Source organism: Gracilinanus agilis, chromosome 3 (genome assembly GCF_016433145.1).
Source record: "Gracilinanus agilis isolate LMUSP501 chromosome 3, AgileGrace, whole genome shotgun sequence".
NCBI classification, from domain to species: Eukaryota; Metazoa; Chordata; class Mammalia; order Didelphimorphia; family Didelphidae; genus Gracilinanus; species Gracilinanus agilis.
This window is the reverse complement of record NC_058132.1, coordinates 263,135,514-263,160,542: the sequence shown is the minus strand read 5'-3', so window position 1 is coordinate 263,160,542 and position 25,029 is coordinate 263,135,514. Positions and strand designations below refer to the sequence as shown.

Below are 25,029 nucleotides of genomic sequence, written 5' to 3'. Positions count from 1 at the left end.
CCTTTAAGGTTCTCAAAAAAAACTACTCTGGAAAACTCTTTCACTATCTCTCCAAATATTTCCTCTTTGTGGATTTCTCTTCAAGCATTATAGAAGGGCATTTTTAAGATGAGAATCAATAGTCAAAATCTCTTAAAATCCAAATAATATCACAGAATCTCTGGATTCCTTCAAGGCTCTGCTTAGATGCCACCTTCTTTAGCAGGTCTTTCATGAAATGCCCACATGTTAGTGCTCTACTCTGTGTACATCTTCAGGGAATTCAGTAGAGACCTGGAAGGTGATCTATTTTCATTTATCTTTGCACATTCTTCTTCCCTTATAGAATCCAAGCTCCCTGAGGACAGGGACTATTTTGCTTTTGCCTTTGTTACTACAGGACTTGGGCCACTTAATAATTGTTTATTGAATGAATGAAATGGAAGTAAATCAATTTAAATGTTTATATTTTGACAATAAAAATGGAAATCACATGTTCTTTTAATATCACTAGGGAAATTTTTTTATTACACATAGTTTTTGAAGATCAGATCATTTTTGTTTCTATTTCCAGTTAGTCATTATGATGTCACTGATTCTCTCAAAGTAAATTTAGCCAAAAATAACAGATAAAAATTAACAAGAGAACATATTTTAAATTTTTTTCTAGATTAAGAAGTACTCAAAGGTATTTTTCCTGTTTGATTTTATTCCTTGCCTTTTTCTCACTAAATAACATACTCCTCTCACTGGTACATCTGCCCATAAAATTCTCCTACTTGACAACTCTATCCCACACTCTCCTCGGAGCTACTAACAAGAGGTACCTCTGGGAATTGCAAAGTGCCATATTTAAAATCTCTCAGCGAGATGTATAGGTTTTCCCCTGCAATCATAAGGGAGCCTTCAAATCTGAGTTTTGGAGCTAATCTGTGACAACTGATAAGCACAGTATTTTCACATTTGTGTATTTATGTTGTTCTAATATGCTTAAACAAAATGCATATTAGCAGAGAATTTTTCTATAAAATTCTTATCAGTTCCCTTTAGCTTTCAAGGGACGTGGTATGCATATTTTATTGGGCTAGGTTGTAATTCACCAAGTTTCATAAGCTAAAAAGATCTTACCCAATACTTGGAATAGGAGAGTTCAATTCAACTTAAATCAATATTTATTAAAAGCCTACTATTAATGTGCAAACCCAGGTGCTAAAAAATTATATAATTGCTGCCCTTATGGAACTTACCACATAATAGTTCACTTACACCCCTTTCTTCCCTAGTCCAATTGCCATTTATGTCTTAATAAAAAGATTATGGGTTTACAACTGGAAGAAACATTAACAGTCTTTTACTCTAACCACTTCATTTTATAGATCATGAAATAGATCCTGAAATGGCATGTCCACAGTCACACGATCTGAGTCAGAATTTTAACATAGGTCCTTTGAGTTCTTTTTCTACTGTAGCATGATGGTTCCCCTACCAAACCCTAATGCTATGTAACCCCCACCATCTTCCTTCTCCACTCTTATGCACATGCTACTGAAGAATGGTGCCAGAAAAAGCCACAGGACAGTGCTAACCAAGGTTACCACAAATTTATCTATTATCTAGTCTATGCTAGAGGTCCTTACAGCTGAGATGCAATCATTTTACTCTTCCTTAATTAAGTCCTCACTGTCATTGTTCCAAACATTTTCATTGCTCAAGATTTCTACATCATTTCCTTTCCCCATTTTCTCAACAAAGAACCTCTCCTGTACTTTGCTGAGAAAGAGGTTATTCCTGGACTCTCTCTACTCCTTTATTTTTCATAAAAAAAAAAACACCCCTTGGCATCATTACCCATTCTCTTTCTTTGCTCTAATGTCTAATAAAGATGTGGCCCTTCTCCATGTGAAATCCCACAACTACCTTCATGGCCAATGGAACAAAGTATTCTCTTCTGTCCATTCTGCCATGGGAAGTCTTCATTTGCTTGAGGTAGACACCCCCCCCTTAACTCACCAATTGGTTTATGGCCCATCAGTTTCACTCCACATATCCAACCTGTTGCCAAATCTTGACATTTCTTCAACATTTCTTGCACGTGTCTTCTCTTCTCCATATAGCCACCACCCTTCTTACTTACTTCTCACCTAGATTACTGCAAGAGCCTCCTAATGGTCTCCCTACCTTAAGTTTCTCCAGGCTCTAGTCTATCTTTCATATCACCACTGTGAGAATTTAACACTATCCTGAACCCCATTCTTTGGAGGTTGCCATTCAACCCCTCTCTCTGAGTTAAGCACACAGTCTAGGGTTTAGCTGTGAAAGGAGGACACATGCACCCTTTGGGATGCGCTTAGAGGATGCTTGCCTCTTATTCCATGGGACTCTGGGCATCTGGAAGACCAGCCTCTGTTTAGAGACTGCCAAGTCAGAAGGACTCAGTAAAGTGATATCAGTGAAAACATAAGTTTGGGTCCAGAAAGGAAAAAGGTCCCTTTTGCCAGCCAAAGGGAGAAAGGAGGGGGTTAGGAGAGCACGATGTAGCTGGCTCCTTTGTCCCAGAACCATGGTGAGAGGAGGCTCATCTGTAATGGGACCACGTAGTGAGCTCAGGGAAGGTGGTGAGGAAAGGGCAAGTTTTTGAGCAAACTTTGGCTAGGAGAGGAGACTTCTGAAGGGAACAGCTGGCCACATGTAGCTGGTGCCTTTTCTTTCTCTGGTCCACTCTTTTAATTTATTTAACAAATAATTATAAATTAAGATATATGCTCCAGAAAATTTTAATCCTAACCCCAAAGTGATTTTTCCAAAATTCAAGTCTGATCCTTTTGCCCCTGTTTAATAAGTTCTGGTGGCTCTATGATGCCTCCAGAATCAAACAGAAACTCTACTCTTTAACATTAAAAAAAATCTCTCTATATCCTGACCTTTTCTTACTTCCCATCTTCTTATACATTACTCTCCTCGTTGTAGTATTCTGAGACCTACTCTTACTGTCTGACTTCCATGCCTTTGTACTGACTGTGCCCTAAATTTAGAATGCCTCTCTTTTTTATCTCTACCTCTTGGAAATCTTAGTTTCTTTCAAGTCTCAGCTCAAATGCCACCATAAATATGAAGCCTTTTCTTTTCTTTTCTCTTTTTTTTAAATTTTATTTATTTATTTTTTAAGCCCTTATCTTGCGTCTTGTAGTCAATAATGAGTATTGGCTCCAAGGTAGAAGAGTGTTAAAGGTAGGCAATGGGGGTCAAGTGACTTGCCAAGGGTCACACAGCTGGGAAGTGTCTAAGGCCAGATTTGAACCTAGGACCTCCCATCTCTAGGCCTGGCTCTCAATCCACTGAACTACCCAGCTGCCCCCATATGAAGCCTTTTCTGATGCTCTCAGCTATTGGTACACTCCCTTCCACTATGTATATACACATATAAGTATATGTTGATATTGTTTCCCTCATCAGAATGTAAACTTCCTAAGGCAGTGGCTTGGTATCCTCAGATCTTGTCACAACTCTTGGCACATAGTAAATACTCAAATTGTTGACTGATTAATTGATGGAGACATTTGTCCTTTATCTCTCCTCCCTTTCACCGAAAAGCTGTCTATACTTTTTTGCCTCTACTTCCTCTCCTCTCATTCCTTATCCCTCTACAAACTTGCTTTAGACCCCAAAACCATTTTCTCTAAGGTGACCAATTAATTTAATTTTAAAAATTTTCATTTTTAAGTAACAAGTATTTTAGCATATCTTTTCTTCTTATTAACCCACCCCAAATGATCAAGTTAAAAACAAAACAAAACAAATCCCTCAAAAAACATCTACATACTTTGTTCAAACAAATTCTCCTATTGACCACTTTCCAAAAATGTCTACCTCTTTCTACATTTTAAGTTCATCACTTCTGTGAGGAGTTGAGTGGTCTGTTTTATTTTCATGTTTTTGGACCTTGGTTGATCACTGTGTTGACCAAAGTTTTAATGTCTAAAATTGTTTTTCTCTATAATTGCATAAATTATTTCCCATCTCTACTTATTTTATTCTGCATCAGCTCATAGATTGTACATTTCCTCAATTGTTATGGCACAATAATATTCTATTCCATGCATATATGACAATTGCTTTAGGCATTCTCCAAAAGGAAGACAATCCCTTAGGTTCCAGTTTGGAGCTATTATGAAAAGGACTCCTATAAATATATGTTTAAATGTATAGATATTTTTATCCTTTATTTGGTATCTTTGGAATATAGGTCTAGCATTTTTGGGTCAAAGATATACACAGTTTGGCAACTTTCTGGACATTGTTCCAAGTTGATTTCAAGAATGATGGAACCATTTCACAGCTCCCTTAACAACATACTAATGTACCCATTTCCCCACTTCCCCTCCAACATTTATCATTTTTCTCTTGTTATCTTTTATAGTTGGGGAGTTGTGATGTGAGACCTGATCTGTTAAACGCTACACCTTCTTCTAAGTCCTAATCCTTCTTAACCTCCTTGCAGCTTTGGACACTCCTGCTCATCCCTCCTTTTTTCAGTAGTCTCTCTTCTCTGGATTTTTGTGACATTGGTTCTTTTCTTGTTCTCCTTCTACTCTCTTGGCAGCTCCTTCCCGTTTCTTTTGCTAGATCCTCATTTGTGTCTCCTTCCTTAGGGCAATTAGGTAACACACTAGACAAAGCACTGGGCGTAGAGGAGACAGGAAGATTGAGCTCAAATGTTACCTGACACTCAATGGCCATGAGACTGTGGATGGGTCACTTAGACTGTCTGTTTTCTCAACTGTAAAATGGTGGTGATAAATTGTTCCTATCTCTCATGGTGGTTGTGAGGTTCAAACAAGATAAGTTCTGTAAAGTATTTAGCACAGTGCCTGGAACATAATAAGCGCTATGTACTTCTCTTTCCATCTCCTTTTCTTCGAAATGCCCCAGGGCTCCATCCTGGGCCCTTTTCTCTTCTTTCCCTACACTCTCTGGGTGATCATATCAACTCCCATTGGTTCAAATATCGTCTTTCTGCCTATGAATCCTATATCTTTATATCTGTCCTATTGATTTTACTCTCAGAGCCACCAGCACATTTCAGGTAGGGCCTATCACAGTGGCCAATTCCACATTCCTAATGCAAGAAACTCCATTTGGCCTCTAGAATATAATAGGTACTGCTCTATTTGGCATTTAAGTCCTTTATAATCTGGTCCCAGCCTACATTTCCAATACAGGACTATTGCATATTATTATTTACATTCTCTACATTTCATCCAAATTGGCCTATTTGTTATTCCCCAAATGTGTCATTCTAGTTCCCCTATCCACTTCTTTGAGTAAGTCTCCCATACCTGGAATTCAATTCCTACTCATCTCTGCCTTTCATAATCCCTAGTTTCCTTCAAGACTCAATTCAAATGCTGCATCCTAGTCAGTAACTGTCCTAAACCCCTCAATTGCTGATATCCCCCCAACACACACACACACACAAAGACCAATTACTTCATCTTTACTTTACATCTGTGTTCATGTTTCTCCCTCCTATTAAATGGAAGCTCCTTGAGAGAAGAGACTATTTTGTTTCTGTCCTTGTATCTCCAGGGCTTAGCACAGTGACTGGAACATAGTTGAGGTTTAATAAATTCTTGTTGAAATGAATGAATCAATTAATCAATCAATGAGCACTTACTGTGTACTAGTCACTGCACTACGATCACCCATCCTGGGGATACAAAGACAAAAGTAAATAGTCCTAGCCCTCAAGAAGATCACATTTTATTTAATTAGATAAGACATACACCAGTATAAATATATGCTATATGTGTGCATACACAAAATCAAATTTGTGAACCCAATGAAAGTCCACCCCTTCCAGCATAAGTCGTCAGATCTGTCTGGTGACAAATCAAATGGATTCTTGATGCACCTGTTTTAGAAGTGTGGGAAGTGGGATGAAAGGTCTTGACTCTCCACTTTGGAAAAGGCACAGAAATTCTGTGGGCCGACAGAGGATACAGCACTGGACTTGGGAGTCACAAAGATTCGTTTTCCTGAGTTCACATCTGGCTTCAGACACTAACTTGTGTCCCTGGGTATGTCATGTAACTCAGTTTGCCCAAGTTTCTTCATCTGTAAAATGAGCTGAAGCCAGAAATGGCAAACCACTGAAGTGTCTTTGCCAAGAAAACCCCAAATAAGGTCATGAAGAGTCAGACAAGACTCAACAACAGCCCCAAATTCTGTGACTGCTTCCTGGCTCCGAACTGAGTGATGAAGAAAAGCCTTTTAATTAGCTGATCAGCTGGAACTGAATGTCCATACAAAAGGAATTAACCAGCTTATTTTATCTCATCCTGGAGGAGAATAATGTAAGGACTACATAAGAAGAGAGAGGTCATGCCAGCCATCTACTCTCCCTCCCCAACTGACAGGAAGCCATGAGTACTGACTGTTCTTTCTGTCTCTGCTGTGTTTTATTCTTCCTTGCTATGAGATGAATGAGTGTTGGAAATAGATTGGACGATGCCAGTGATGGGCAAACTTTTTAAAGAGGGGGCCAAAGGAAAGGAAATGCTCATCTGTCCGTCTGTTTCTAAGGCAACTCTTTCAAAGATTCATTGTATTGTAACCTACTCATTGTATTTGTCAGATTGGGAATAATGTCCCGTGGCTGGATAGAATGTTTGAGGGGGCCACATCTGGCCCCTGGGCCGTAGGTTGCCCATCACTGGGCTAGGCTACAAGCTTATGAGCTTTGAAAAGTAGACAGGCCACCAGAGAGAGGCGGACTCTGAGGTCTGAGTTTCCCAGCAGTTGAGTCTGTTGAACCAGTGGAGCCATGAACTCCACACCGCTTGACCTAGCCCAATGGCAGAACAACCAGGCATCTCAGAGGCCGTGTCTTGTGAGGAGGTGGCGCCACCCACCGTTATGCTAAGTTTGGAAGTGAACTTGATGAGGGCGATTCTTTTGTAGTAATAGTAATACCATAAAGTTTAATCCCATTCTCCCAAATGACTGAGGTACAAGGGAGAGTGGTTTGGGGGACTTGGGTTCTTACTATATATTTTCAGTAAATATTCTTTTGTAAAAGTAACTGATGTTAATTGCTTAGCAACTCTATCAAGGAGATATCCACTAGCCAATACTGGGGCAGTAATCAATGGTGAATGATATTGATGGTAATATACCAGGTTTGGCCTGACTTTTAGAATGAACTCCATTACCCTTCAGAGGTTTCCTTAGAACCTAGGGTGGAGGGAGAATCTTCTTGAGCTTACTTTAAAGCACTATATAAAAGTTACTATTATTATTATTATTATTATTAAAGAGGAAGGACTTAAATTGGATTTTTATTGAAGAGTTTAACTTAATAGACTTTTAAAAACAGATTTTGTAGAAAACCTAGGGCATTGCCTAACTGCATCCCTTTGTTTCCATCTATTTTTCTTTGATAGAATCCCTTAAGTGTTTCCCTACCCCTTGACTTCTGATTGATTCTAAGGCTAACAGTATAACTGTCATACAAAATTTAAATCATTTAAATTTTTGAGTACATTACTATACAACTTCCTAGCTGTGTGACACTGGGCAAGTCACTTAACTCCCATTGCCTAGCCCTTACCACTCTTATGCCTTAGAACCAGTATTGATTCTAAGATGGAAGGTAAGGGTTATAAAAAAACATTTTTTTAATTGTCAGCTAGCCATACTTCCCCTGTCCCTTATATATGAAACGAATTTTTAAAACCCAAATATAAGACTTTACATTTGTATCTAATGAAATTCATCTTACTAGATTCAACCCAGTACGCTAGCCATCCTGACTCTGTTATCCAATGTGTCATCCTTTCCCACTTAGCATCATCTGTGAATCTAAGGCACATGCCAGCTATGCCTTATATCGTGCAAAATTTTTATACTCCTAATCCTGAGGGATATGAACTGCTTCAAAAATACATCACATAAGGTACATCTACAGATTGTCCACTTGATCTGAAACATTTCCCAATAGGCTTGACAATATTGTCTATAAAATCAAAAAAAGTCCTTTCAAGAAATGTGACAAAAATAAAAATCCATTTAGATATGAAATTGATGTTGATTCCATCCTGACAGGATTAATCACTTAAACTTGCAGTTTTAAGTTTTTCTCTAAAAACAAAGAAAAAGGAAAATATCAATTCTTTGTTCTTCTCTCTCTATTCCTGTGAATATCCATTTGACCAATTTTCTTTTTTCACTATCACAAGTATACATCAATTCCTTTTTCTAACATAAGATCAATTTGTAAGTAATATTTTTGCTTCTGCAGAGTTGAAGTCTTTTGTATTTCAATATTCACAGAAATAAAATATATAGTATAAAGAATTTAATAATGAAATAGATTTCATATTTACTATAGTATCTAAAGGTTCATTTCCTGGTTCTTTCCTTCCTACATTTGTCTAATACTATCAGGTTAAAAATAAGGGAATTAGCCAAAGGCCTTATAAATTTCTACTTAGTTTCAAAATTCAGTCAGTCTGTCTAGTTTTAAATCTATAATACTGAGACGCTATCTTTCAAAAGAATATCTTTCTTTTAGAAATAGAGAATAAAGAGATGCAAATCAAAACAGCTCTGAGATATCATCTCACACCTATCAGACTGGTTAAAATGATAAAAAGACAAAATGACAAATGTTAAAAGGGATATAGAAAAACGGAGACATTAATACACTGTTGTGGAACAACATTCAGTTGAAGCAATTTGGAATTATGCTCAGAGTTATAAAACTGTGTATATCTTTTGACCCAGCAATATCTCTATTAGATTTATTTCCTAAGGCGACCAGGTGAAAAGGGAAAAAATTCCTATATGTTCTAAAATACTATATAGCAGCTCTCTTTAAGGTGGCAAAGAACTGAAAATTGAAGGGATGACCATTAATTAGGGAGTGGCTATTGTGATGGAATACCACTGTGCCATAAGAAATGATGAAAAGGTTAATTTTGGGAAAACACATAAAATCATGAAGAGTGGAAACAAGCAGAACCTAGAGAACATTATATATAGCAACAGAAATATTGTTTGAAGAATGACTTGTGTACATCCACTGTCAGGGAAAAAAACAATAAATAAAAAAAGTAAGACATAGTTTTATATAGACATAAATCTTTTTTGTCAAATAATGCCTTCTCTAATGGAGGAGAAAGGGAGTTAACTGGGCACTTAAATGTAACAAACAAAATTTAAAAACCAAAAGAACATGCTTCATATGCTTTATATCTTTCAAGTTTCCAAATATTTTAAAATAATATCTAATTCCTAATGGATGAAGACATACAGATAGAATGAAAAACAGGATTAAAAAGTTACCCTTTTTAACTGGTTTACTTAATAATATAACAGGTACCTACTAACATTTAGAAAATGGTTGTTAACTGCTTGAACACATGGGCTGATGGGGATATTATTGGGGATGTAGACACTAAATGATAACTCTAATACAATTATCAATAATATGGAATTAGGTCTTGATCAATGATACATGTAAAACCCAGTGGAATTGTGCATTGGCTAAAGGGGGCTGGGAGGGCTTAGGGGAGAGGGAAAGAACATGAAACATGTAACTATGGGGGAATATTAAAAATAAAAAAATGTTTTAAATGGTTGTTAATATGGTTTTCAACCTCTCCCTCAAGTGGTATTATGAAGAAATAGTTAATTTTGGGTCAGTCTAATGATTCTCTTGCTTTTTTTTATTGACCAAAGTTTCTTTCTTGCTAAATGATCATGGTTTACAAAGCACAGTTTAGTATCTCTATATGTTTATGAGGCATTATTCATTAAGAAAAAAATTGGGGAAAAATTGCTTGACAAGAAACAGAATCCACTTTCAAAGTTCTTTTATACATTTTTAGATGGATGTGTTATTGAAGAGAAAAACAGCTTCATCATTAGTCTAAGTACAGTTTCTCCTGGGAAGCAGGAGGAATTTTAGAGTAATATATGAAAAGACTAGAAAATAGCATCACTCTATTTCAAAAAGTATAGCTGAGCAGGTCATGTCATATTAGATTTTTTAAAACCTAAACTTTTTATTTCATTGTTGAAGGAATTCCTCCTGCCAATACAAATCAGCAAATACTCTTTACCCTTTTTTATTCTTTACCAATTTTATTGATTGTTTTATTTATTATCAAGTTGTCTGCAGCAAGACAATGACATGCCTAGGGTCACAGAGTCAATAAAGTTTGAAACTGAATCCAGACTGGATTCCAAGATCAACCTTTTCTTTCAACTACTCCATGCTGCCTCTCAGTCTACTGAAATAGAAGAAATTAAACTTAATAAGAATGTTTATGATACTTTTTCACTTTATGAAAAATAATACACTATCTCACACATATGTGGCATGGCTATAAAGTAATGAGACTTGTTCTACAAGCCATACACACAAATCAATCTCATCAGTTTATAGTGGTAAAAACACACATTAAATGACAACTGACAAATTCAATGTGTGATTTAGTAATAGCTTAAAATACCATATTGATATATTAAGCCAATTAGAGACCCAAAGTAAAATGCGGTGTAGTATATAGAAAGTTTTTATATGCCAAAGTTAACACACACACACACACACACACACACACACACACACACACACACACACACACATTTTCTGGCATGAATTAATTTTAAATTTATCCCAATGTGAGGTGTGCCCTCTGCTGGACAAACATAAAATGACGATAAATTGATAACCCTGCAAGACAGTTTATATTTCTATTCTAATAATAAAGACCGGATATAGTGGATTAAGCAGGACATTCTCAATTTTCATCTTTCTGTTGTGCCTGCCAGTGTATTCTCCCCCAGTGTTCTGGATCAGTATATCCTGTTATTTACAAGAAATCTCCACCCCGACTCTTTTCTTTCTTTCCTCCTTTCCTTTTTCCAGTCTCTTCCTTACCTCCACAATCCCCCTTTCCCCAGAGTACAAGTTTGCATTATATAAAGAAATAAATGTAGCATGGAGTCGTCTCTAGGAGTGCTACATAAGATGAACTAAGGCTCCAAATCGATTTTAGGTTATAGTGCTGAACCACAGCCCTAAAATAATCTAATTTCTACCCCTTTGGGAAACGATTCCTCATCACACTCTGGTGGCTGGTTTATTCTTGGTTTTTTTGAGGCACTACTTCCCCTGACCCACTCATTCATCTCCATACTGGTGTCATTTACCATTTGGACTGGACTTCTCATACCTGAGGCTGTGACCACAAGCACAAAAGTTACCCCTTTTTCCTACAATGGCGAAGGTGAAATCTGGCCATTTTTTATTGGTATAAAAATTCCTTTGAAAAAATTCCTGATTTTTCTGAAAAATGTGCTTACATTTTTTAGAGGATATGTATATGTACCTACACACATGCACACACACACACACACACACATATTTTGGTCTTTTACATTTTTCCCCTCTATTCTAGGGAACATGTGTTCCCTGAGTGCAGAAGGGAGAAAAGCCTCCTCCACCCACCTCCCACATTCTCTCCTGGATCCAATTCAATTAAAAAAAATTATCAAGTATGCACTACTAGTAAGTCCCTGTGCTAGGTCCCAGGGTTGAATCAAAGATGAAGAAGACTGAAGTAGTGGAGATGACGGGAAAATAAAAATAATTACAGTACAAAATAGTATGTAGTAAGTGCACAGGAGAGGTACAAAATCTTATGAGAAGTTTAAGGAGTTAAAGAACATTGTTAACTGATATATTCGAGAAAATTACATGGAGAAGACCACCTGAGCTGTCCCTTGATGGTATTTCAAAGGGGAAAAATTGGCAGGTAAAGTGAGGAGGAACCAAAAAGGATCAGAAAATGACTGATTAAGAACAGAAAGGGACTCTAGTACAATTCACTCATATTACTGATGAAAAAAGGAAAGGACTTTCCTGGAATAGTGGTTCAGTCAATTAAGAGCCAGTGCTAAATGCCTGGGATCCAAAGAAAGGTAAAAGACAAAGCCTGCTCTCAAGGATCTCAAAGTCTAAAGAGACTTTGAAGAGGGCACGATGAGTTGGTAGAAAAGTGAGTAGTTCAGCTGGGGCAATGCGTGTATAAATAGGGTGAAGCCAGATTGTGATAGGTCTTGAATACCATTTGCTCTAGGGGTTTGGATTTTATTTCATCCAGAGATGTCAGCATAGATCTTTATTTTTTAAGGCAGAGAAATGACACTTTGGAAGTGATGTAAGATGAACAGGAGTGATGGGAAACATGGAAAAAGGGAAACTTTATTCCCTTTGCCTAGAATCTGTGGATCCAGTGGACCCCCTCTCTCATGCTCCTTACTCACAGTCAACTATGTACTGGAAAGAACAGCCTAAATTCAGTGTTTACAACAGCATTTGTCATCCTGTATTCATAAGTGATTCCTAATAATACCAATCCACTTTGAAGATGTCACCATACACTCAATTGTTAGTGATCAAAAGGCATTGTTCCCTTTCTCTTTCATTTCCTGTTTATATTTAGTTTTGAATTCCTATCAATCTAGAATTCTACTGTATTTTTCCCATTGATCTCCTCAAATTTAGTCTAATTCTCAACCCAGGTACAAGCCTTTTATTACTACCTATATGCTTAATTGTTCTCCTTGCCTCCAGATTCTCTTCCTTCTAAAGTAGCCTTTAAACCACTGCCATATCTGATCATGCTATAGAACCCGTCGATGGCTTCCAAATACAGCCTAAGATCTTCTTCCTAGCCTAAATCCTGGTGTATCCAAATTTATCTCACGCTGTTGCCTCCAAGTGTGCTATGTTCTACCCAAATTATACTACATTCTGTTCCATATACTTGCTCAGAGATTTCCCCATATCTGTGCCTTTGTTCATACTTTATTCCCTTTGCCTAGAATGCTCTGCTAGTTGGAAACTTGCTCATTCCCAATTTCATGTTTCTTTCAGGAATCCTTTCCAGCTCTCTACCAACAGAAATAACCATTTCTTCCTCCAGTATTACACCCTACTGTTACCTGTCCTGTGCTCTCCTTATATTCAAATCCAAGTCATACTTGTGTATTATATAATATTTTTATCTATGCATGTGTCATATCCCCCATTCAAGACCATTTGTTACCTACCTCAGGGTTTAAAATAATACTTTGCACACAGTAGGCACTTAGTAAACGGTTGCTGAAGGACTGTTTACAAAGGTAATGAGGACCTGAACTAAAGTGGAAACAATATGAGTAGAAAGACAAGGAGGGATATATGAAATGCTATGAGGGCAAAAGTCACAGACCTTGAATATTGGATCGAATGGGTATGAGAAATTGGAGAAAATAAAAAAAGAAACCAAATGTGACTCCTTGGAGGAAAAGGAAAGTTAAAAGGAGAAACAGATTTGGATTTGGGAATGAGAAATTGGTGATTTTAGGGCATGAGTAAAAAATTCTCAACAAGAAACTAAAAATTCAGGATTCAGAGAAAAAGCCAGGGCTAAAGAGAAAGAGTCAAGAGAGTCATCCAACATAGAGTTGAGAGCTGAGGCAAAACACGGAGTGAAATCACCATGGGACACTATAAATAAGGAAAAAGAGAGAGCATCAAACTGAGCTTTGGAAGACACCCATGTCAAGAAGATGAAGGAAGATGAGGAGCCACAAAAAGAAATAAGCTAAATCCAATCCAACTGCGTGTTATTCACCTTCATCCACTCTGTATCCCAGCCAAACTGGCTTACTTGCTTTTCCCTACGCTGGGTACTCCATCTTAAACCTCCTTGCCATTATAGAGTTTGTTTCCAAGGCCTGGAATGTATTATATTCCTCACCAACACTTCTTGGAATAACTAGATTTCTTAAAGGCTCATATGTCACCTCCATCAGAAAGGCTTTCCTTAATTGTTAAGTGTTCTTTCCTTCTCAAATATATTTTTATCTTTTAATACGGTGTATTGTCTCAGTGAGAGGTTAGTGCCTTTAGGGCAAGACTATCTTTGTTTTTGCATCTCTATGAACTAGTGTGGTATTTTGTATAACTGTTATACATTTAAATTGTGACATAAAAAATATGAACACTCACATCCATGCATTATAAATGACTTGTCCCATTGGCTACCCTACACAGGAAGAAGCGGAGGACCCAAGACTGAGCAATCATTAGGAATGAGGTTACATGGTAGGAAAGAATGAGTCAGACTGTTTTCCTTTGGCCAATGGATTCCCCACTCTTTAAGTAGAGGTGTGGGGAGATTTAACTTCCAAAAATTCGCTGGGGGAATCTGGATTCAAATCTTTCTTCAAGTATTCCTGAAATCTGTGTGATCTCGGGCAAGTAAGTCTCTTAAATTTTCTGCGTTTCAGTTTTCTCATTTATAAAATAAGTTTTGACTGGATGATTGTAGAAAGTCTCTTCCAGCTCCAAATCCATTTTACCATAAATTCTATGATCCAATGAGAAATGCAGTCCTCCACTTACAAACTATTATTAAAAAGTAAAATATGGAAAAAGTTATGGAACATATCCACATCAATCTGGCATTCAATTATTCAAATGATGCGATGTTCCTTGCACCAATTTTGCCTTAAAATCTGCAGTTTAAAACTTCAATTTTAAAGGTACATTTCCTAAGCTGATCATTTCAAAGTTGGCCACCAAATAAAAATTTTAAAATGAAACGCTAACCTTTTCCTGTAAGATATAAAGCACATTAAAATTCAACTGAATTCAATTCAACTCACATTTCTTGAGAGCCTTCCATGTACAGTGAGTGTACGGCATTAGATAATTGAGATTAAAAATGGAAAAACAGCAGTATTTGACCTCAAGGGGCTTACAGTCGGGTAGAAGGAAAAGGCAGGTACACAAATAACTATAATACAAGTCATAATATACTAAGTGTGTAGGAGGCTTAGATAGCTAGAGGATACCAGCTGCTGGAATCTAAGGTGCTACCCTTCAATGCTGTTCTTTATTTTTGGCAGTTCATGAAGCATGCTGTCCATATTTTGGGGGTAAATGGTGGTGGGGGGGGTGAAGAACGGGAGCTGATAAACTAGGTGATGATTTATATGGCCGGATGAGAAAGAAATTTGGTTTGGAAGGGATAGGGGAGACTTATCCAGAAATAAATACAGACCAGACCCAAGATTGGACTTTGATATATAAAAAATGCAGGGGAAAATGCTACAACAGATGGGGGAGGGGGAAGGTATTTCCATAAAGGTCAATTTTTAAACTCCTCCTACAGAACACGATCTTCTCTTTGCAAAATATATCTACAATAACTCCCAGAACATAATGTCACCAGATAAACCTTAGGAATGGAACATATGGGGAAATATGAAAAAGAAGGTAGTGAAGTCTGAAAACAAGCAGGTTGGTGAGCTCATTAGCTGGGGTGGAATTTAAAAATCTTCACGTGAAAGAATATATAAATCAAAATAGACACACGTATTCAGATGCATGCGCACTAGGCATTCACACATAACATTTTCATATACAAAAACTTAACTTTCTATCACTGCTGCATTATAAGACTCTTACGATGAAGTTTCACTTTAGGTCTTTATAAATGCAAAAGCACCCTCTGGTGGAAAATGCAAGGTATTTGTTCCTAAGAGGAATTAAAGCAACCATAAATAACATCCAGTGACAAAAATATGGGGGGGGGGGGTGCTTCATTTTATAAATGTGAAAATTTTTAAAATTACAAACCCAAATTCATATTTTTAATCAATTTGACTTTTACTCTTATTTTAATAAGCTACATTAACCACTCCAAATGCAAAGCACATAAAGGATAACATTTTTGAAAATAGTCATTTGTTTCAATAAATTTAAGATCTGTATATCTAACCGAGAACTGAAAAATGATCACCTATTATTTGTATATTTTAGGAAAACAGTATTCAAATAATCAAGAAGAGAGCTGCCTTGATGGTCCAACACAGAGTTTATGTGATATAGTGCACAGTGGGGCTAGACCTGAGTCAGAAAGGACCAAATTCAGAATCTGCCTCTGACAGATAAAGTGTAGCTACAGGTAAATCACTTAATCTGAGCCTTGAGTTTCCTCCATCTGTAAAAAAAGGAGAAATATAACTTGTAATACCTACCTCACAGGATTATTATAAGGAAGATACTCCATAAACCTTTTTTTTTATTTAAATTTTTTCTTTCTTTCAGGAGAGGTAGTATACTAAAGGGCTGGCTTTGGAGTCAATAAGACCTAGGTTCAAATCTCAACTTTCATGGGTTTTTGTAACTTCTCTGAGTTTCAGTATTCTTAAATGTAAAATGGATATAATCATATCTTTTTTACTTTCCTTACAGAGCTGTTAAAAAGCTTAAATGAAATGACATAGGTAAACCACATTTCAATCTGTACAGCACTAGATGAATGTCACTAGCAACATAAATAGAGCTTGTAGATGGGTTATTCTTGCGTCTCTTCTACAGGTGACCAGGAATTTTAAAAAAAGAAATATATCATTAATTGTGTGTTTTCAACTCTTTCTGAAGGGGAAAAGTTCATTTCTCTTTTTAAAAAAACATTTTGGATTCTCTAGATAATTATGTGGGGGAAAAAAATTCCAACATATGCCTTCACCTCTCTTTGGAGCTCCAGACTCACATCTCTAACTGCCAACTGGACATCTTGAACTCCAAAAGAGCGTTTCCGCATTTCCAGACAAACATATTCAAAACTGGGCTCATCCTCTTTCTCCATCAAACCTCCCTTTCCTCTTCTCTTCCTAACATTCCTCTTGCTAATAATGGCGCCACCATCGTCCAGTCCTTCAGGCTCACAACTCTTGGGTCATCCTCGATCCTCACTTTCTCTCATCCCTCACATCCAATCTGTTGCCAAAGCCTGTCTATTTCGACTTTACAATATCTCTTCAATACATCCCCTCATCTCCTCTCACACTGTCACCACCCTATTGCAGGCCCTCATCACCTCCTGCCTGGGCTACTGCCTCCAGTCTCCATCTCCCTGCTCCAGTTCATGTTCCACTTAGCTGTCAAAGAAATCTTCCCAAAGCAGGTATCGGACCACATCCTCCTCCTCCTCAGTAAACTCCCGTGGCTCCCTATCACCTCCAGAATCAAATATGAGATCCTCTGTTTGGCTTTTAAGGTTCTTTATAACTTGGACCCTTCTGGCCTTTTCAGTCTTTTCATACTTTAGTTCTCCCACATAATCTGTGATCTGGTGACTGTGGCTTCCTTGCCATTCCTCAAATAAGCTTCTCCATCTCCTGATTCCAGGCATATTCACTGACTGTCCTCTATGCCTAGAATATTCCTCCTCTTCATCTCCATCTCCTGGCTTCGCTAGCTTCAAACCAAGTAACCCCCACCCAAATTCTGCAGGACTTTTCCGATTCCTCCTTAATTCTAGTGCCTTCCCTCTGTTGATTATTTCCAGATTATCCTGTATATAGCTTCTTTATACAGAGCTGTTTGCATGGGTGCTTTTCCCTATTAAACTGTGAGCTCCTTGAGGGAAGAGGTATCTTTTCCTTTTCTTTATATCCCTGGAATTTAGCAGTGTCTGACACCTAGTTGGCCTTTAATAAATATTTATTGAATGACCATTAGATTTTTCTTTGGAATCAAGTTACTAACCTTTGTATTAAAATTCCAAATAATGGTTCACATTTATACTTACTGTGAATTAGAAATAACATTCTAATTCACTAGCACAATGCTTTACGTGTAATAGATACTCAAATCATTCTTGAATAATAAATTTATAAAGATAAGCATGTGTTAAGATTAAAAATGGATGCAAAAACAAATATTAGAGAGTCCTAAATCTGAAATGGCAGGTCATTTAAAAAAAATTCACCAACCCCAGTTTTGTCTTTCTGCAAGTGAATTTAGCACATGTAAATATGCCAGATTGATGATTCTAAAAACTGAGGTCTTCTGTCTACTTACAGAATGGGTGCAGCTTGAGTAACAAGTTTTTTTCATGCTACTTTGCTTTTACTGTTCGTGAAATCTTCATAAAATACATTAGAATCCAAAATGAGGCTTATTCAGTATTGAGAAAATACCTAAGGCAATAAGCATGCAGCAATGCGTGGTAAAGATCTAGGAGATTTTGAGTATGGTGTAGTGGGGCTTGGAGTTGAGACATGGATTTCAATCCAGGCTCTGCCACTAATTAATTGTGCATCTATGAGTAAGTCACTCAATCTCTCAAAGCCTCAGTTTCCTTATCTGGAGAATAAAGGTAATAATATCCACACTGCCTACTTCCCACGTGTGTAGTAGGGAAAGAACTTTGTAAACCTTTAAGAATTAAATAACATAGACACTTCCCAGCTGTGTGACCCTGGGCAAGTCACTTGACCCCCATTTGCCCACCCTTACCACTCTTCCACACATGAACCAATACACAGAAGTTAAGGGTTTAAAAAAATTAAAGAATTAAATAATTAAATAATGTAGATTATTATCACTCTTTGCCTAATTCTAAGAACTTTTATAAAAGCAAAACTTCCTGAAGAAAACCGTTTCAACGAAAATCTCAATGAAAAAGGTTTGCCAACTACCACCAAGGACCTGTTTATTTTAAGTAAATTTGGCACTACAACATTTTAGTACTGTAAAAACCAACAAAAATATTGTCAGTTCCTTATAGGGTTTGTCTTTCTGAGTGTGTTCACATGTGCTTTTTTTTCCCCCGTGGAATCAGCGCTGGTACAGCAGGGCTAAACGACAAGACAAATGAACCAAACATATACTTTTGTTTGGTTGTTTCAGTCACGACTAACTGTTTGGGTCTCCGTTTTAAGTTTTCTTGGCAAAGATATTGGAGTGGTTTGCCATTTCTTTCTCTAGCTCATTTCACAGATGAGAAACCAAGGCAAACAAGGTTAAGTGACTTGCCCAGGATCACACAGTTATTAAGTGTCTGAGACCAGATTTGAACTCATAAAGATAAATCTTTCTAATTCCAAGTCTGACACTACCCACTGGGACACCTAGTTGTCCTATATGCAGGCACTATAAGTAGGCAATCTTTGCATCTGCTGTAGAAAAAGCCAGCCTTTACCTTTGTCTTAGATATATAACTGGAATCAAACTAAACACCCCCAAGATGCTGTACAGTCAGAATGACTAGAACTCATTCTGGATTGGAAGATATCCTCAGATTACTCAGGAAATAAAAAATTGGCAGATGTTATTTCTGAGCCACTGATCAAAAATCTTTGAAAAATCAAGAAGAATAGGAAAGGTACTGCAAGGCTAAAGATGGAAAATTCTGCTCTAATTTTTTTTAAAAAGGAAAGTGGTAAAATTTGAAAAAAATATGCTGGTGAGCTCAATGTTAATTCACTGGATTGTTTCAGAATGAATTATTAAGGGGATAGTTTATGAGCACTTAGAAAAGGAGGCAATGATGATTAAGCACCAACATGGCTTCATCAAAAAGTTGGTTAATATAATTTCTTTTTTTTTTCCATATGGTTACTAAACAGGTAGATCTGGAACATGCTGCAGACTTGCTTCCTAAAGTCCCAGAACCTCTTAATCGCTTCTTTCATGACAGCTACCAAGGATTTAACTAATCTTAAATGAACTAACACAGCAAGGAAAGCGTAATCAAGAGAATGGCAAACACAAAGACTACAATGATATAATTAAAAAAATACCAAAAGGCTATCAATCTCTAATTAACTGCAGTGATCAAACTCAAATCCTAGAAAACAGATGTCAACTCCTCGACCCTTTTGATAAAGGTAGAGGACTATGGGTACAGAATATTATATACTAAAGCATCTCAGCCTCTGTCAGCTGTTTTTTCTTAAATGATTTTCTTTGTTACACTAAAGAGATCTATGGGTGAGGGGTATATTGGGAAATTATTTGTACCCCTCCCCAAAAAGGATCAATAAAATTATTTTTTAAAAGTTTGATTATTTTTTTTGTTTTCATTTAATTGGCCAAATTCATTTAGAAAGAGAAAAAAATAAAAGTAAATTATTTAAAAAAAAAGAAATTGAAATGTTTTCAATAAAAATTTTAATTCTGGAAGACATCAATAGATTTTTTGCGTCTACTAGTGACACAGTAGATATAGTGTTGGGCCTGCTATCAGGAAGACATGAGTTCAAATGCAGGCTCAAACATTTACTAGCTGTGTGACTATGGGGAAATCCTTTAAACTCTTCGTCTGTTTCCTCAACTGTAAAATATGGACAATAATAATACTATCCATTTCACAGGTTACTTTAAAGATTGAATGAGATTATATTTGTAAAATGCGCTTTAGCCCAGTGCCTGACACATAATAGTTTCTATATAAATGCTTATTCTCTCAATCCTCCATCTTTGTAAACCATATTTGATTATTCATCTAATTATATATTGATTTAAATGTGTTCAACACGTTGTACTTGGGATTTATTAAATGGGGATAATGACAGCATTGATCACAATGTGTGGTTGTGAGGACAAAATGAAACAACACACATAAACTCTATAAAACTATAAAATGCTCTATTGTTTACATATTTGTTATTTATTTTTGTTGCTGTTATTATGATATGACTCAGAATCTGAAGGCTCAAATAATCAGTCCTTTAATTTTAAAAAAAATTATACAAATACCCCCAAAGTAAAAGAAGTTCCCAAAGCAGCTCCTGAAAATAAAAGCAGGTCAAAGGACATTATAGGTAGCCAACGAGTAGGTTCTCTGGGGTCTCAGGAATTCCCCATATAAAGTCCTAGAAATCACTTTTATAAATTATTCTTGCCCAAAAAGCCATAGCTGGGTCATCAAATGATGTCCTGAAGCCAAACTCAAACTACTCCACGTCCATACCCATAGCTTCTCCATTCACAATCCAAGCTGGTATTGAGAGAGCACGGGGGTTATCTCACTCCTGCCCAGTTCCACCACTATCCTCTGACCCCAGGCTGCCAATAACTAAGGTGGCCAAGACACTGAACGTGAGCATCACAGCCCATCTCATTTCCTCATTTTTACAGCAATGCTGAGGGGGCACCATCAAAATTGGAAAAAGAATCCAACCCCTGTTGCTGGTCCGCTTAGTTGGCTAGGTTCTGCCCACAGACACTGCAGAGGTTCACCTGGCCATTTTCAGTCTTGGAAAGAAGGGGAAAGAACATGGAGCAGAATGAATATGTGGGCCAGGATGAAGGGGTGGACTCTTGTGCCTTAAAGCTGAGGTGTGTGACCCTTGCCATCTATATTATTAGTGGCTGGGAATAAAAGGGTGCAAAATTGTGAGTCAAGATATTAGTAGAACTGGAAAGTTATGAGGATACACACAGGATACCCCAGGGAATCTCCTGGAAAAAAATATTTCAATTTCCTCAACAGTGGTTTTTGCTTTCTTTTATACTCATGAACTGCCTAAGGAAGAGCTTTTACCTGAAAGTATTTGTATATACTTTTACTAAAGGGATTCATTATTTAACCCCTCTGACCTTAACCCTGAATCATGACTGGGACCCCAGGAAACAATGTTCTCTAAGCTTGTCATATCTAGTGCTCTTAATTTTTTCTTTTAGAAATTTTAATGAGTTGGTTCAGAAAATTGACAAACTCAAAATCTATACTACAATCCTTCATAGCTCTTCATGTAAAACCTGTTTTTTTAACTATGGCTCATACTTATTTGCATTGAGAAAAATACAAAGGACTTTATTTATTAAGACTCTGGAATTCTGCCTCTGTGCCTCAAATAAACCTGTTCATTCAAAGAGAGAAATCCTAATTCCTTTGACTAGTTTTTTAGTCCAGCTTTTTAAGATTATAATGTCCAAAACAATCTGAAGTTAAAGATAAAAATTCTTTTCTTTTCCTTTGTTACTAATTCTTCTTAAATTTGGGGATGTACCTTTTGAAAACAATTACAAAACTGTTGAAAACAGCGATAAAAAATTTATAGAAACAAAAGTAACTACTCTTTCTAACCCTAAAGCCTAGATAGATCACAGAGATCTCAGAGATCATCCAGTTTAGGGTTTACCTGACCAAAAATAACATCTACAATATGACCAACAAATGGCCGTCTAGTCTCTGATTTAAGACCTTCAGTAAAAAGGAGAAGCTACTACCAGATGGAGTGGATTAAATGCTGGATGCATTGTCAGGAAAACCTGAATTAGAATTCTATCTTTGACACTTACCCTAGAACTACTGAGAAGGAAAGAAAACTGAAGAAGCATCTTTAACACACATCAGCAATGGAAACAATTGTGTGTAAAAAGAGCAAGCTGAGAAGACAGTACATGTAGGGGCTGATCTGATGCCATGGGTAATTGTATAGCTAGCTAGTGGATGCCCAATTTGCAGCATCCTCTAAACCAGCCTTCCCAAGTCAAGCTAAAAATAATACCTTTCAATAACCCCTAGAATTAAAATATATTTGTCCTTGGGCAGTTTATTTTCTTAAAGAAATTGTACTGTTAAATGTAATAAATTATAGGTGGTGGGGGATGGATGAGGACAGTATTTGATCAGTTTTCTTCTATATTTTAAGAAACTCTTTAGAGCTCATAAGCAAGTCTGGCACATAATAGGAACTTAATAAAATCTAATTGACTTAATGACCTCTTTCAAGTCCAATTTTCTGACCCATAAAATGGAGGGGATAGCCACAGTATTTATGTCACATTATTAGGACTCATATGATAATGAATGTAAAGTCTTTTACAAACCTTAAAACTATATATTAAAATGTTAACTATTATCTCCTGAGATACATTTCATTTTTTAAAAGATTTAAGTCACACAAAAATTTTTTCTCCTTTAACTAGAATAAAAATCTATTTCTTTGCTTCTAAGCCTTGTCTTCCGGAGTCAAAGGGAACAAGATTTATTCTTCTTTCATCCCAAAAGAGCTTTATGATAGCCCTTTAAATACCTGAAAAGAGCTACCATCTTCTCCCCAAGTCTTTGCTTTCCTCAGCTAAATATTCAATTATTTCTTTGAAGCACTACACAGGTGACATGTTCGCTAGCCATTTCATCATCATGACTGCCTTATTTTCAATGTCCTTCCTAAAATATCACTCCTAAAACTGAACAAAATATGATAGATGTGACTTGACAATGGCAGAATATAGTGGAGATACTCACCTCCCTTATTCTGGACATTGGCTAGGGTAGGTAGGTGGTGGTGATGATGGAGTTTTGAACTTGGAATGAAGAAGATCTGAATTCAAATTCAAATTAGAATTCAAAGATTGTTGTGGCTCATTCTTTTTTTGAAGAGGATGAATGATATGGGGTTATGTCTTAACTTGCTCGTGAGTTGGATTTAAGTGGGGCAGAGTTGCACCGAGTGGTCAGTCTCACTCTCTTCCAGAATCACTGAAATCCAGTGACAAGATGACGGGAGGACTAGGGAAGGCCTAGGATGCAGTGAATGACTGTGGCTCCTTCCTTGTCTGACCAAGCTCTAAGCTCCATAGTGCTTGCTTCAGTTGCCTCTATGGCCTTTGGGGAAAATTGTTCTCATCTTCTTAGTACATCAGGGAATCTCGCTAAATCACCAATAGATTGGAAGCCTGTTGATCACCCTTGGTCTTATTTAGCCCACCTTCCTGAGAAATGGTTTACCAGGATGAGTAGTCACTACACAGGCTATAGCATAGTAGGGCCAGAGGTGAGAGTTGGTGAAAGGTGAACACCAGAGCAGGAAAGCAGCCTTGAAAAGGGCTTAGCATATACTAAACACTTAATAAATGTTTATTGAATTGAAAGAAGTGGTTTTAAGTGACTTGCTAGAGATCACACAACTATCAAGTATCTGATGGGTAAAATGGGGCATTCAAGAAGGTCTAGGTCCTCTGGTTTGAGGAGAAAAGGAAATAATAATTGTGAAACCTGGCATATAGGAGGCACTTTGCTTGTTTCCTTCATTTCCTTCTTGATATAGACTAATATAATGTAATCCCAAATACAGAATTGCATTTGTAATTTTGGCAGCCATAACACATTTGTGGCTTGTTTTTAACTCCCTTCCCCAGGATTTTTTTTTCAGAGAATCTGCTACCTCCCTCAGCCTATACTGGTATAGGAACACAAGTGTGGAATTTTATGTTACTGATCCTATTTATCCCTACTAAATTTAGTTTTATTAAATTCAGGTTATCATCCTAACTTGTTTAGATCCTAGCTGTTTATCCAATATGTTAGTTATTCATTCCAGATTAACATCTTCTGCAAATAGGATAACACCATCTAGGTTTTCATTCAAATCATTGATAAAAATGTTGAAGAGCATAGGATCAAGGCATCCCAGAATCATTCCTCTTCCTCCAAGTTGACATCAAACCATTAATGATTTAATCTTTGAATCTGGTCAGTTAGTCAATCCCAAATTCAGATCATAGTTTGTTTTAATAAATTAAATAGGATATGCATATGTATACATATATACATATATGTGTATGTTTATATATATACACACATAATAGACATAGAATGTTGATCACAAAAAAGAAGTTTACTTCACTTCTTTAAAGTAGTGGTATCAAACTCAAATAGAAAGGAGGTAGGGTACTAGTAAACCTGTACATAAGGATCTCTGCAGGCCATATATGACTTAGAATGCCCCATATTAACACTATCTATATTCTATTTCATTTTTATTTATTTTGTTAACGATATCCTAAATATATTCTGAATAGGGTTCTAGCTGCTCCAGAGTGTTGTTGACTTATCTCTGCTTTAAAGTATCATTTTAATTTTTTTAAAGTTCAGAAAAGCATGTATACCAAAATGTTTTCCTTTTTTTTCATTGGCTGTCAATTTCCTTCATATCTAATAAGATAACCGTTATTCATTCTGTAATATTAGCCTCTGTGATGTGTTCCTAATATTAGATACAACCATGTTACCTGAAACCACAGAAGAACCTGCAAAAGATGATTCCAATTCATCACTCTCCACAGATAGGCCATCATTTTCTTCTTGTTGTTGATCCGATAAAGAATGAAATGTCTCATCAACATCTTGACCATCCTTTGGGAATAATTCCTCAGTTCCATTTTCCTTAATTTCTGTTTTT

At 36.7% G+C, this 25,029-nt stretch overlaps 1 protein-coding gene across 1 annotated transcript in view; it reads right to left on the bottom strand.

The window, feature by feature from the left end:
* Positions 1-25,029, bottom strand: part of IFIH1 (interferon induced with helicase C domain 1) — an 81,355-nt gene that overhangs the window by 43,223 nt on the left and 13,103 nt on the right. Inside the window, exon 3 of the mRNA XM_044669106.1 lies at positions 24,860-25,021. Within this exon, the coding sequence (XP_044525041.1) occupies positions 24,860-25,021 (162 nt within the window). The remainder of the gene's footprint in view (positions 1-24,859; positions 25,022-25,029) is intronic.